We start from the raw sequence: 13,298 nt of genomic DNA, 5'->3' as shown, positions 1-13,298 counted from the left end.
TCAAAATGAACAAAGAGACGGAAACAAAGAATTGTTTTTCAATTTAATTTGCCTTTTATATACCTTAATTTTATTGTTAGTTTTTTCAAAATGTATTGTTTGTTATGTCCTTAACACTTAAGATATTTGTAAAGATCGGCAGGACTGAAGTTGCAAGTTTATCTAATGTTAAAACTTTCTTTTTTGTTATATATGTAATGCAATGTATTCTGTTTTTTTAATATGCTCATCTAAATAAAAATGTTTTATTATATGATTTTTGTTTTTAATATAGAACATGATTTTATTTGGTACCTAATGCAAAATTTTAGCTCAGTCACTACTTGCAGACTTTAAGACAATAGCTTGAACTATAATCATTAGTTTGTATTAGAAATTCTATTGCAAGACATGATCTTTGATAAATTGGTTTATACAAGAAATTTAGATATACTTGGAATTTTGAAAATATTTTTTATTTTAATGGACTATTTGAGCCATTTAATATATAACATCATGATATTAGTTTTCAAATGCTAATTGCTTTTTGGACCCTCTTTGTTCATATTACAAGGGCTCTTGTCAAAAACTATATGCAAGCTATACTAAAAAAAAGGCGTTACGATGATCTAATCTTTTTTGAGAAAATTACCACAACTATTCTCATTTGAAAATTAAGATGGAGTTTAAAAATTTATTTCTAAAATCCTATGAAAAACCTTAGTTTTTATATACTTCAAGAAAATGTTCTTTTATAAAGAATCTCAACAAATCATGCAAGACCAACACTTTTATGGGTCATCTAAAGGTTGACCAAGGAGTTAAGTACTCTAGGGAAAAAAATGTGAGTTGTTATTCTTTGAAGAAGGTATTCCATTCTTCTTGGGGTCCTTGGAAGCTATGAAAGTTAGAGAAAAAAAGGCAAAAGGTGGAAATAGCTATAAGAAAAGACAATAGCAATAGTTTCTTCTCCATAATAGGTGGTTGGAGCTTTGGGCTAAGCTTAGCTTATATGGGGTGTAGTAATCTTCTTTTTGTATATTTGGTGAGGCACATAGTTAAGATGCATGGTATTGTGCCTACGATTGTTTCTTTTAGTTTATAGAGATTAGTGAGTCTAGTAGGATGAGGCATGAGTGTGTTTATAGGATGTTGAAAAATAAGAGAGATAGTACACGTTATATATGATACTCCCATTTTTAACAGCAAAAAAAAAAGGGGGGGATGATCATAGCAATAAAAGGGTTTGATCTTGGCACCTTATCTATGTAATGGTATATTTGGATAGTATTAAAACTTGCTATAGCCTCGCCTATAACAATAGTAGTGTGGTATGAATTGGGCTTACATGGAGAGTATGGTGTTGTGATCTTTTAATTCTGTAGTTAGTAGTTAGATACGGATTCAATTTGGTTTTTGTTTTTTATTTTTTTGTGTGTGTTAAGTGTTTTTATTTTTCATATAGAGATGGATTTTTCTGGTAGATAAGATAGTTACAGACTTTTTGTATTGTATTAATTTGAACTGGTAGTGGTATTTATATAGGTTGAAACTTTTGCTATCTTGTGATGCTAGTTTAGGGTGCAAAAATATGTTTGCAGTATTTTCAATGATTTCACTTATCATAAATTGTCAACAGACTAGGCAAGGTCATCTTTAGGGTTTGGTGCTCATATGCATGTGTGGGCTTGTTGAGAGAAGATTGTATTAAATACAAACAAGAAGAGAAGCATATGATACTAAATATAAACATGGAGCAATGGTGACCCTATGTGCTGTTATTAATCATCATAGCTTAAGGGCTTATAAGAATTTAATAGTCAATCATCGAGTAGAAGTAATTTTCACTTTATATACTTGTTCTATTGTATACCGACTCTTTTCATATGTCCATATATCTGTTTGTTTTTTATCCTACCTCTTTTTATCCCCAGTTTAACTATGAGCTCGGATCTTCCATTGTTGTTTATTATTTATTTATACAATTATTATTTTTGAGCATCATGCGGCATTAAAGTTCTATATAGATTGGAGTTAGTAAAGAGGAGGAATGGTTTTTGTGGACGGTGTGCAGCTAGTTACAAAGGAACTGAAAAATAAGATTTTGATAATAGGAGGTTCTATAAATAAGTTTTACTCGACGGTTATTGGAGGTCCTATAAATATGCGGGGACTATAAACTAATTTTCCCTTAGCAGGAAAATCACGCCCACGTAAGCTGCCCTGCGTGGGCCATTTAATGCCACAAAGTGGCATTAAAGCATTTAACGCATCCGCGCGCGGACGTTGTTTTTTTTTTCACGTCCACGGAGCTCTGTTGGCCAGTTCGGTAGCAGTTCCAACCGGTATTGAATTGGTACCATACCGGCATTAGTGTCCGTTGGTACAGTCGGTACAGTAAATCTTGAATTGTACCTTGCTTATATATTTAATATTTTACAAATTGAATTAACTTCAAGTTGATCTAATTGATACGATTGATTCATGCAAATTTATTCTTTTATATTTTACCGATTTAATATTTATTCATATTAAATATTTTATATATTTATTATTTTACAAATTTATTTAATGTAAATCTACATATTAGTCTGATTACTGCTTTATTCTTTTTCAATTGTCTAGTACTCCTCTCTCTCTCTCTCTCTCTCTCTCTCTCTCTCTGTGACTGTATCAACTTGGCCCATTGGCACCTTCCAAAACTAAAGTTCTCACCTTTTTGTCTTAGGTCATGATTGTCCTGATATAAATTATAGTGATCTGACTAAGTCTTCCCCCACTTATGGGTCTCATTTTAGTTGACAGACTGCTGATACAATTGATACAATTAATTCATGCACATAGATTAATACAATTGACTGCTGATTCAAACTTAAACACTTGATGCAATCTACATATGTAATATTTTACCAATTGCATTGACTTGAACCATTGATCCAAGTGATATCATTGATTCATACAAATTGAAATGGTTGTTTGATTCAACTGAGATCATTTTTATACAATTGATTGATAGAAGTTGCTACTTTGAAGCTCAATAATAGCTTGATACATTTCCAGAAATAAATTAAGTTGTGAATAGAAACATGTCAAATCTTCACCTCCTCTTTCTCTCTCTCTCTCTCTCTCTCTCTTGCAGTGTTTCTGCGTGTGAGAGAGAGATTCAGTTCCACTCATATAACCAAATAGAATCCACCATATACATACCTCACACAAACATGTAGAGATAAAATCTTGCTCGCTGAGAATTCTAAAATTAAAGGTATAACTGCATGCAGTTCACAGTTCGTTCCACCTTTGGTTCTTCACTAGAAGAATCCAACATATTTTATGCAGCTCTAGTCAAAATTATTTCCTTACCTTTGGTTTCTAATGAGATATATACCCCTTTTAAAACATTCTTTTATATGAAGATGTTAATGTAAAGCAACGCAATCCTCAGTTGCACAGGTTAAATGATGTGCATAATGCATAATATTGTTGCATGAGAGTAATAAGTACTAGGATAAAAAATTTTCTAGTTTATTTGACTCATTTACATTTCTTAACATAGAAAATAAGAGATTATTGTGCAACATTATTATTCCAAGATGAGAATGTGATATCATTTACCATTAAGAAGAGACTAATTGGTATTAATTGTTAGAAAATACCTAGTTTGCAATAGACATAAGTGACCTTTTTTAGACCAATTGGAGTTGATTATGGATAGTAGAAGCATTTTGCAATTTGCACCAAAGAGAACGAAGCCATATAAGATTCTAGTACATCTTATTTCTTCCCGAAAGAAGAGATCAAAAAGAAAAAAAAGATGGTGAAGAAAAAATTATCTGGCAACACTCTTTTCATTCCCCTTTCCATTGGAAGACAAACGACCTCATTATCAGCCCACTAGTAAGCCTTGGTGGTCTTTTGGAGAGTGGTGAGGAGCTTTGGTGACCTTCTCAGAGATATTCTTCGCAGGAGTTTGTGATGATCACTGATATGAGAGAACCATAATGCTAACGAGAGGATGGAACTACTAAGGATAAGAGAGCACTTAAGAATAAGTGGGTATTCAGGTTGAATACTGAAGAGAAGAACTCATAGCCAAGGTACAAAACACGGTTGGTTGTGGAAGGATTTGATTAGAAAAAAGGATATTGACTTTGAAGAAATTTTCTCACCTATGGTCAAGATGTCTTCAATCTGAATTATTCTTGGTTTAGCTACAAACATGAATTTGGAGATTGAATAACTTGATGTGAAAACTACCTTCCTCTATGGTGACTTAGAGGAGAAAAATTATGTGGAGCAGACAGAGGGATTTATAGTTAAAGGCAAAGAGCATCTTGTGTGCAGATTAAAAATGCTTGTATGGGCTTAAGCAGGCACCTCGGCAATGGTATAAAATGTTTAATTTCTTTATGATGGACCATGGGTATAGCAAAACCACTTCTGATCATTGTATGTTTGTAAAGAGATTCTTTGATGGAGATTTCATTATTCTCTTGCTTTATGTGGATAACGTTGATTATTGGTTATGATGCTAAGAAGACTGAAAGCTTGAAAGGAGAGTTAAGCAAGTCTTTTGCCATGAAGGACTTGGGGCTGGCTAAACAAAATCCTCGACATCAGAATTACTTGTGATAGGAAGAATGGAATGCTTTGGTTATCTCAAGAGAGATATATTGAAAAGGTGCTAGAAAGGTTCAATATAAGCAAGTCCAAACTAGTTTGTTCTCCACGTACAAGTCACTTCAAGTTAAGTTCCAAGCAATATCCTACAAGTGAGAAAAAGATGAAGAAATAAAGAAGATTCCTTATGCATCCACAGTTGGCACTTTGATATACGCCATGGTCTGCACATGACTAGATATTGCTCATGCAGTTAGTGTTGTATATTTGTTTCTCCTTAATCCTAGTAAAGAATATTGGGCAATTGTTAAATGGATCCTCAGATATCTCAGAGGCACTTCTAGAGTCTGTCTATGTTTTGGTAATGGCAAACCTATGTTGGATTGTAACTAGTGATATAGATTCTAGAAGTCCACATCGGCGTACTTGATGACTTCTTTAGGGGGAGTAGTGTCATGGTAATCTAAGTTACAAAAATATGTTGCTTTGTCCGCTTGCAAAGAACTTGTGGATGAAGAGTTTTCTATAAGAGTTAAGCCAAGAATAAGAAAAATATATATTTTATTATGACAGTCGAAGTACTATCCATCTCTCAAAGAATCCAACATTTTGAGATCCAAGCATATTGATGTGAGATATTATTGAGTTCGGGATGCTTTAGAGATGAAGTTGCCTATACTAATGACAATAGATCGGGTATGATGACTAAAACCTTGCTAGAGAAAAATTTATTGCTTGTAGAGAGAGCGGGCTTGGTGGTCGGGGGGGGGAGGGGGGGGGGGGGGGGGGGAGAGGTGTGCTGTAACAAGATGGTGGAAAAAGCAGAAATAAGGAAAGGATGTTACTTGTTAATTTTATCCAGATTTTGCTGAAATTTCAATATGCTATTTTCGGTACTATAGATTAAACGGTTTGGATCTTTGAAAAGCCTTCTTATTTCAAGCATCTTGTTGATTCAATCTTGATGATGATGTTTATGCAGCCTCTAGTTGAACTAGAAAAAACCTATTGTCATTCTAAATAGTAGATCCCGTGATTTTTTTTTTGTGGGTTGCTTGTGTAGACTGTGGATTATTGTTGCTTGGTGAATTGTAGTGATATCCCATTTAATTGCAGAAGAAAGGAAAATGAGTTTGTGGTATTATTGTTTCTTGATTGCATTTTCCCAACAAGATTCTAATGGAGCCACATTGCATTATGTTCCATTGCATTTAATAGTGCGCATGAAGGACAACAAAAGATAGTAATATTTAAATAGCAGAAGGATGCATCTTTTGAGATATGGTTCTCCACCTATTTTTATTTTGACACTGATTTTTATCAAACAAATCAAACCAGCCAAATCAATCCTCAGACAAATGACTTTCGTTAACATGAAGGCACTGTTTTGGCATGCGGAACCTGTCATCATTTCCATCATCTGACTTCAACTGGTTCCATTTACTCCATTCCTTTATATTCTTGACTGGCAGCTTATGAGTAAAATTTGTAAGTCTTTGCTTCGAGTATGATTTGCCTTAATCCACCAATGGGTGCTAAAATCATCAATAGGACCCCGAGTATGATGCAGATCTGAAGACCAAGAAGACAAAATAAGCTCATCTTGATGTCCCTAAAGCAGGGGGAAATGAAACTGACTGAAGTTAGCTAGCTTACCCAATTAGCGATCCAAGATAAGCTACCCACTTTAGGCTTGTAGATGAGAAGCCATATGATGCAGGGGAGCTGTGTAAAAAGATTACAGGTCAGAATAAGCAATTCTTTTGTGATAGTGGAACTTTAAAAACTTATTGAAATTTCTGCATCTGAAACACTCCTTGTTCTACTTTACTGCTTCAATGGTTCATAAAAGAGTTATGTTCTGTTTCATGAGAAATATTCTACTACTGCACAGGGTTTTAGGGGCTTACATAGTATGAAGTTGGGGCATATGCCAATCCTCCAAAGAATGAAAGTAGTGCTCCAAAGAAAGGGAAGGTTATACCAATGAACATTGTCAACGCTGCGCATGATGTATCATAATAAAAAATCAGCAAACATCTATCACAGAAGAAAAAAAAGATGTTGCAAGTGTGAGTAACCTAAAGGAAAAAGGGTCATTACCGACATATACAGATCGAGCAATTAAGCGAAGCATAAGACCCGGAGGAAAATGAAGCTTCTTCACCAGCACAGTTTCCATCATGTCAAAGACAGGCATGGCATAAATCTGCATGATTAGTTCAAAAAATTAGTCAGCCTACAAACCATTGCAGGCGATTATAAAAAAGTAGGAGAGAATCAGCAAAATATATTTTTGGAAACCATGTTCAAGATGAATGATAAAACATCAACAACAAAGACTCAGTCGTAATCACCGATCAAAATGGCAACCATTTACAGTTGGAGGTGACATACTAATACTTCTTTTTCAAATACAGTGATTTTTATCATGTTGACATTGAAATGCGTTAGATCACTTTCCTTTTAATTCTTTCATTTTTTCCTTCTTTGTGAAATGTATGAATTGCACAATTGTTTCTCAAGTTTTAGTAAGATGTCACTCATTTGATTCTCTTATAAAGACATCTGAAATTCCTCCTTCTTGAAGTTTAATGTGAATCAAGTCTTTTGAATATCAATTGCAGGCAGTCATACCTGATAGCTCCCAATGACATGGATGACAACCATCATGTTGGCCGCGGCAATCAGCCACCTTGGCTTGTCCAGGCTAAGGAGGATGTTGTCCTGGACCCCATTGCCAAAGGCCCAGTAACCAACGAGGGCAACCGGGAAGTAGCAAAGAGCAACAACGATGTAGGCAACAATGACACCCTTCCACATAGCCTTCTTTGATGGCTTCTGAGGGGTGGAAGGAATAGTTGCCTGGATCTCCAAGACCACATTGTGACCGGCATATGCGAAAGCAACGTTTCCTAGTGCACTGAGGAAACCGAAGACCGTTCCTGCCGTGCTTGAAGATTTGTATCCATATTCAACATTTTCTTGCTTACCTTTGTCCACAGAAGCTCCCCAAGCAATGGTGGAGTAGCTGATAAACAATTAGATGAATCAGTTATAAAGATGGTAATGCAATTGCAGATATTAATCTCTATCAAAGCTTTGCAAAAGCTAAAATTTTACTCATTCATGCTATATTCATTCTAAGTTGATGCTTTCTAAGTTAATGCTACAGAGCAGGCAGCAATATAGAGAAGAATGTGCACCTGAGAGACATGACGGCAGCGGCCAAAGAGACGCCTGAAATGGAGTTGAAGTTGGGCAGCTGGGAGAGCACGAAGTGCACCGAGGCAAAGATCATGATGAAGTAGGTTTGTTTGATGCTTTTGCAGCTAGGGCAGACAAGATCATGGAACTTCTTTAGAGATTGCCCTCCTGTGACCATGTACACGATGTCGACGCTCACCTCCACCACAAGCTGCTGAGGCACCACAATCCAAAGACCAAGCTTGTCTCCAAAGGCATGCTGCCCCAGTTCGTGGTAGCGATCGAATCGCTTCCCAGGTACCATCTCATGCATCTCCACCATTTGCCACAGAGTATATAAGGTGATGATCCATGATAGAATTAGGATTACAATGCCTGGCCCCCTGTTCAATTGCATGCAAGGTAATAGATCTTAAGCCATGAAGCTTTTGCAATAAACAAATCTGCAGTTTTGTAATTACATCGATCTACGGAGTTAAGAACATAGGCAAGGAGGAGGCAAATAATTGAAACAATCATAGAGAGGCTGCAGAGCTTTTCAGCACATCTAAAGTTAACTCTTCCCTCTATTAAAGAAAATATTAGCAAACAGATTTAGCAGATTAGGTTGCTAGCAAAATATGCAAAAATTCTAAGCCAAGAAATAGATTCTACTGAAAAATTGCTTTGTTTTATATTCTATAATATAAAGGAAAAGTTTGAACACATCTTTCAGCAAGACATGGTCCATTGGCTTGAACACTAATACTATCTCTCAACTGTAAGCCAATACAGCTGAGTTCTTCAAATCGAATAGCATGCAGACTTTTATCCTTTGTGTATGGAAGATATAAATCTCCTTTGCAAGAGATATTAGCTGTATGGTAAATCATAACAGGAAGTTACGATGCTTGAAAATTACAAGAATCACAAAATTAAGAGGAAAAAAAAAGAGACACAGGAAAAGAAGACCACAATATTGGTACTACAAGAGAGAAATAATAACATAAAGCTACTGGCGTAGAATCATAATCCTAATGTCTAAACAAAATTATTAGTTCCAGAAAATTATCAAAATATTATATAATCACCAATAGTATGACCCTGTTCAGTATCCACAACCAAAGGAAATGAACCGTTTTTTATTGCAAGAGTTGGTATTATGATCATCCATTTGGAAAATCTCTGAAACAACCAATAGGTACTGGTTTGAGGACACCAATCTATTATCCAAAATAACAGCGGAAGGACAATAATGTAACAAAATTAAAACATGAGAACTCCAGAATAACAATCAAACATCAGAACTTTAACGCTATGATTTCAATATAGAGTTCTTCTCACCATCCAAGTTCAGACATAGCATATGGCAAGCTGAGGACACCGGCTCCGACCATGGCCGTGACATTGTGGAATGCTGAGTACCACCACTTGGCATCCCGGGATGACGTGATCGGAAGCCAATCATCGACCGACTTCTCCTTCTGGGACTGAAGGTTCATCATGCCAAATTAATTCAACAACAGAATCAGAAACCAGAGGCCAGAGAATTAGAGATACTCAAATAAGAAAACACAATACGTAAACCAAGCAACCCTTCCCCTTCCTTCCTTATGTTATTATTACTGTCCTTCCTTTATGTCTGCATTCATACTTACGCATAAAAATCTTATCAAAAACTATGTTACGAAGAATAGTTTTCATTTACTTTCAGTTACTGTTATATATATATATATATATATTCAATGGTTAGCTTTTTTTTTTGGCAAAGTTTTATTAGCTTTAATGTGAAGATTTAGTAGGAGATCTATATGGAGAGAATCTTTGGTGCGGATCTAACTGAATTGGAGGAGGATATATATATAGATGATTCTATGAATCTTAGAAGATTAAGTGAATCTGCTACAGTGCCTTGCTGCATAAAGGCAGTTGCACCCAAGAGGTTAATTGCACCAGAGAACCGAAAGATTAGTTGTGGAATCCCACAATGTAATGTCAAAGGTTTCAAGTGCAAGAACCAGGTCATCTTGGCGGGTGAGGGTGACTAATACCGGGATGAATGTGATCTCATATTATCTCGGTTTATCTTGGCTCACATTGAAAATGTAAATATATTTAGAAGAAAATAATGATAATATGTCAAATATTTTTTTAATTATTTGATATGTCGTAACTTTGGTGTCAAAATAACAATCATAAAATAAAATTAAGAATAAAATGACTAATAAATTGATATTGTATCAGCTAGTATCTTATAGATTAAAGAGCTTTCAGATACATTATATGGTTATATGAGGACGTTTAGTCCCACGTTGGTTATTCCGAGGAGATTTGGATATTTATATAGCACTAAGGAATTCAAAAAATATCTTCCACTAGTCTTTTTTGGGTGATGTTCTAGATTGTTACAAAAAAATATTTCGCTTAAGGATATAAGTCTAAAACCTGGGTTAAAAACCTTAGCTATGATTACAAGTGTTATTTTTATATTTTAATAATAAATATATATTTGGTAATAGAAAAAAAAATGATAGTGCTACAATTTAAAGAATACATAAAAAAGAAAATTATGAAAAAGGAAAATAACAATCTATCTCATTAGAATGACTAATAATAACATGCTTTCTTTTTTACATACAAATTTTGACGTGTAGTCTTTGGATACTTGTCTTAGAGAGAGAAGGCCAGTAGAATTCATTCTTTGTCATTTTTAAAATTTATATGCCATTCTTTTTTTCTAAGAAATTACTTATTCTTCCATTACATAAATTCATATTTATAATTTTATTGTCCCCCTTGTGCATTTACACTATACTAGCTGCAAAATAATGATATGTTTTATAACAAGCATTTCAAGCTATTATTTGATTACAGTAGCTGTTATATAATGGAATTAACAGCTACCATTTTATCTTTTCATAACTTATTTGATGAAGGTTTTAACGATGAAGTCGATAAAGTTTCTATTTCTTACTTTCTTACTAAAAAAATCCTTAGACTGCTATCTGCAAATACAACTCTTCCATGCAAGTTAGATAACTTATCGAATTTTCCTCTCAATTCGGTAAAATTTTTAACCAGTTAATAGGAAAAAAACTTTGATCCAATTCCTGCCTTTGTCTAAATTTGAATCGTCTCTTGTCTAAATTTGAATCGCCTCCCAGTTTTATATAATATTTATTTATTTTTTCTTCGTGAAGGCCACTACGTAGACATGGAATCAATGCGGCCACGAAGTCAAGTTGTGGACCGCAGCATCCCACCGGATCTTGACTTTTCAAGTCAACAATGACGGCATCTTGCAAGATATTTATTAATTATTTATTAAAAAAAAGCAATAACTCATAATCCACTTTAAAAAAAATTCAGAAAAGTCTAAATTTTCTCCTCTCATGCCAACATCAACTTGGACTAAGTTACCAAAGAGCTAGACCCAGTTTTCTTCTTTCTTCTTTCAGAAAAGAGCAAAAGAAAAAAAAAGAAAAAATCACTGCTGTCAAGCATATTATATGCACATATGCCATCCATGCAAACAACTTAGGCTGAGTAAATAAAGAGTTAAAATCTTTTTTTTATAATCACAATTAAATTAATGATTATGATTCGATATTAGATTTCTCATCTATAATCGAACAAAAACTAATATATCTCTCTAATTCTTATGCCACATCTTTGAATTTCTTTACCGAACTTAATTAGTTAATATGCATATTATATGTACATCTACTATCTATGCAATGAATTATGAAACAATTTAGCAATGCAACTTAGGATCATACCGAGTTTTCGATAAAAGGCGAATAATAGGACCCATTTACTACCATTATTTACTATTATGAAAAAAATAAAAAGTACAATTTGTTAAAATATACTTGTGTTGAGAATATCTGGAAAAAAAATAATTATAAATTAATACTAGTATTATTTGCTGAAGTCACTATTTGCTAAACAAAGATAATAAAATTATTTTATCTTATTTTTTTGTTGAGATAAGCTAAAGATATTAAATAGCAGCCAGTTTAGTCAAACATGGCATCATCATGACTATTAGTTTAAATTTGGAGCCCAATTAACTACTAATTGCAAGTGCACATCTTCTACAATTAGCTAATTATTTGAATAACAAATTGCTGAAACTAAGAGCATAGATCCAACTCTCGGTTGACTGGCACGTGTCCACAGCGTAAATGGAGGACCCCAATACTTGGCTCCCTTCAATTGAAGCCCCGTCCGGTTGGTAATCTACTGTCTCTCTCCCTCTCTCTCTCTCTCTCTCTATCTCTATCTCTATCTCTATCTCTCTGTCTCGTTTTTGTGAAGATAGATAGGCCTCTTTGCAGCAGTAAAGAGAGAAACCAAATTCAGAGAAGAATAAAAAAACTGAAGCACAAGATCTCAAGACAGAGCTAAATGAGTCCTAAACTCCTACTTGTAGGAGGGTGACTTCTATTCTTCCCAAGAACCAAGAGAGAGAGAGAGAGAGAGAGAAGAGAAAAGGATTATGGGATTGTACATACCTTGCTGCTTATATCATATGATTCCGGGGGAGTAGAAGGAGCTTGTGTTCCCATGGCTGCAAACAATAATATCTATCTGCAAGTCACGGTGGCCCAAAGAACTGGGACTAAACTGGGAGGGGAAAAGGTTGGGAGGAGCAGTGAAGGAGTGTTGGGAAAAGAGGATGGAGAGGAGACTGGATATATAGAAAAGACGAGAGGGTGGAGGGGAGAATGGATATATAGAGAAAGAAGGGAAGGAAGGACGAAGTTGCCGTTCGAACGCACCGCGTTTTCCTATACGGATGCGAAGTTTTGGTTGACTCCAGGACTCCCAAACAGAAAAAAACTCCTCCTCATATTATATATAATATCACACCCTTTTCGTGAACCATAATTCCCTTGTTTCCATGTTTTTTAAGTGTCCTCATCTTTTGGGATTAGTTTGTTCAGTAGATCAAGTCAGTCGTTATGAGGATTAATCTTTTGGGATTAGTTTGTTCATTTCTAATTTATTCTTGCATCATAAAAAAAAAAATATCATCATCTTTTATCTTTATTTAGTTGATAAAGTTTATCTTTATCTAATTAATGAAGATTAACTTCATCTAATGGAGTGTATCTTTTTAGATGTTTATCGTTTAGGGCCTGCTGGATCCTGCTGTATTTCCTGAATTATATGGTTTATTCAAATAAGGCCCATATCAATACAATTCATCCAAAAAAATTTATTATTCTAAAGACTAACCTAGACCTTTATATATATAAAAAAAAAAGGTTGGGTAAATTAACAAGCCCGATTTCTATAGAAAATTCACTTCTCTTCGATTTTCCAAATACCCTTAGTTGATCTCACCACTAATAAAATAAATGCTATAAATATGGGTGATTCTCATGTGGGCCTGCATGACCAAACTTAATAAAAGTTTTCTTTTAATTTATCCTTCTCCGTTATGTATTTGTAAGTTTGCGCTTTATAGAGTTTTTTATATATGAAATTAGAAGTTAAAACAAGTTGTG

At 34.5% G+C, this 13,298-nt stretch overlaps 1 protein-coding gene across 2 annotated transcripts; it reads right to left on the bottom strand.

The window, feature by feature from the left end:
• Window positions 1-5,773: 5,773 nt before the first annotated feature.
• LOC103715183 (lysine histidine transporter 1-like) lies at window positions 5,774-12,606 on the bottom strand. 2 transcript variants are annotated; one of them, XM_008802726.4, is made up of 8 exons: window positions 12,300-12,606; window positions 9,127-9,272; window positions 7,803-8,186; window positions 7,234-7,627; window positions 6,700-6,805; window positions 6,507-6,598; window positions 6,253-6,321; window positions 5,774-6,168 (listed from the first exon to the last, which is right to left on the bottom strand). In XM_008802726.4, exons 1-8 carry the CDS (start codon window positions 12,351-12,353, stop codon window positions 6,070-6,072), a joined length of 1,344 nt encoding a protein of 447 aa, XP_008800948.2. In that variant the 5' UTR covers window positions 12,354-12,606; the 3' UTR covers window positions 5,774-6,069. The 2 variants fall into 2 exon arrangements, with proteins under 2 accessions (XP_008800948.2, XP_026663526.2); XM_026807725.2 differs by having other exon boundaries at window positions 9,127-9,266.
• Between the last annotated feature and the right edge of the window lie 692 nt (window positions 12,607-13,298).

The sequence above is a fragment of the Phoenix dactylifera genome, chromosome 7, assembly GCF_009389715.1.
Source record: "Phoenix dactylifera cultivar Barhee BC4 chromosome 7, palm_55x_up_171113_PBpolish2nd_filt_p, whole genome shotgun sequence".
Lineage (NCBI taxonomy): Eukaryota > Viridiplantae > Streptophyta > Magnoliopsida > Arecales > Arecaceae > Phoenix > Phoenix dactylifera.
Note: the sequence above shows the minus strand (reverse complement) of the source record. Positions and strands in the feature narration are given on the sequence as shown.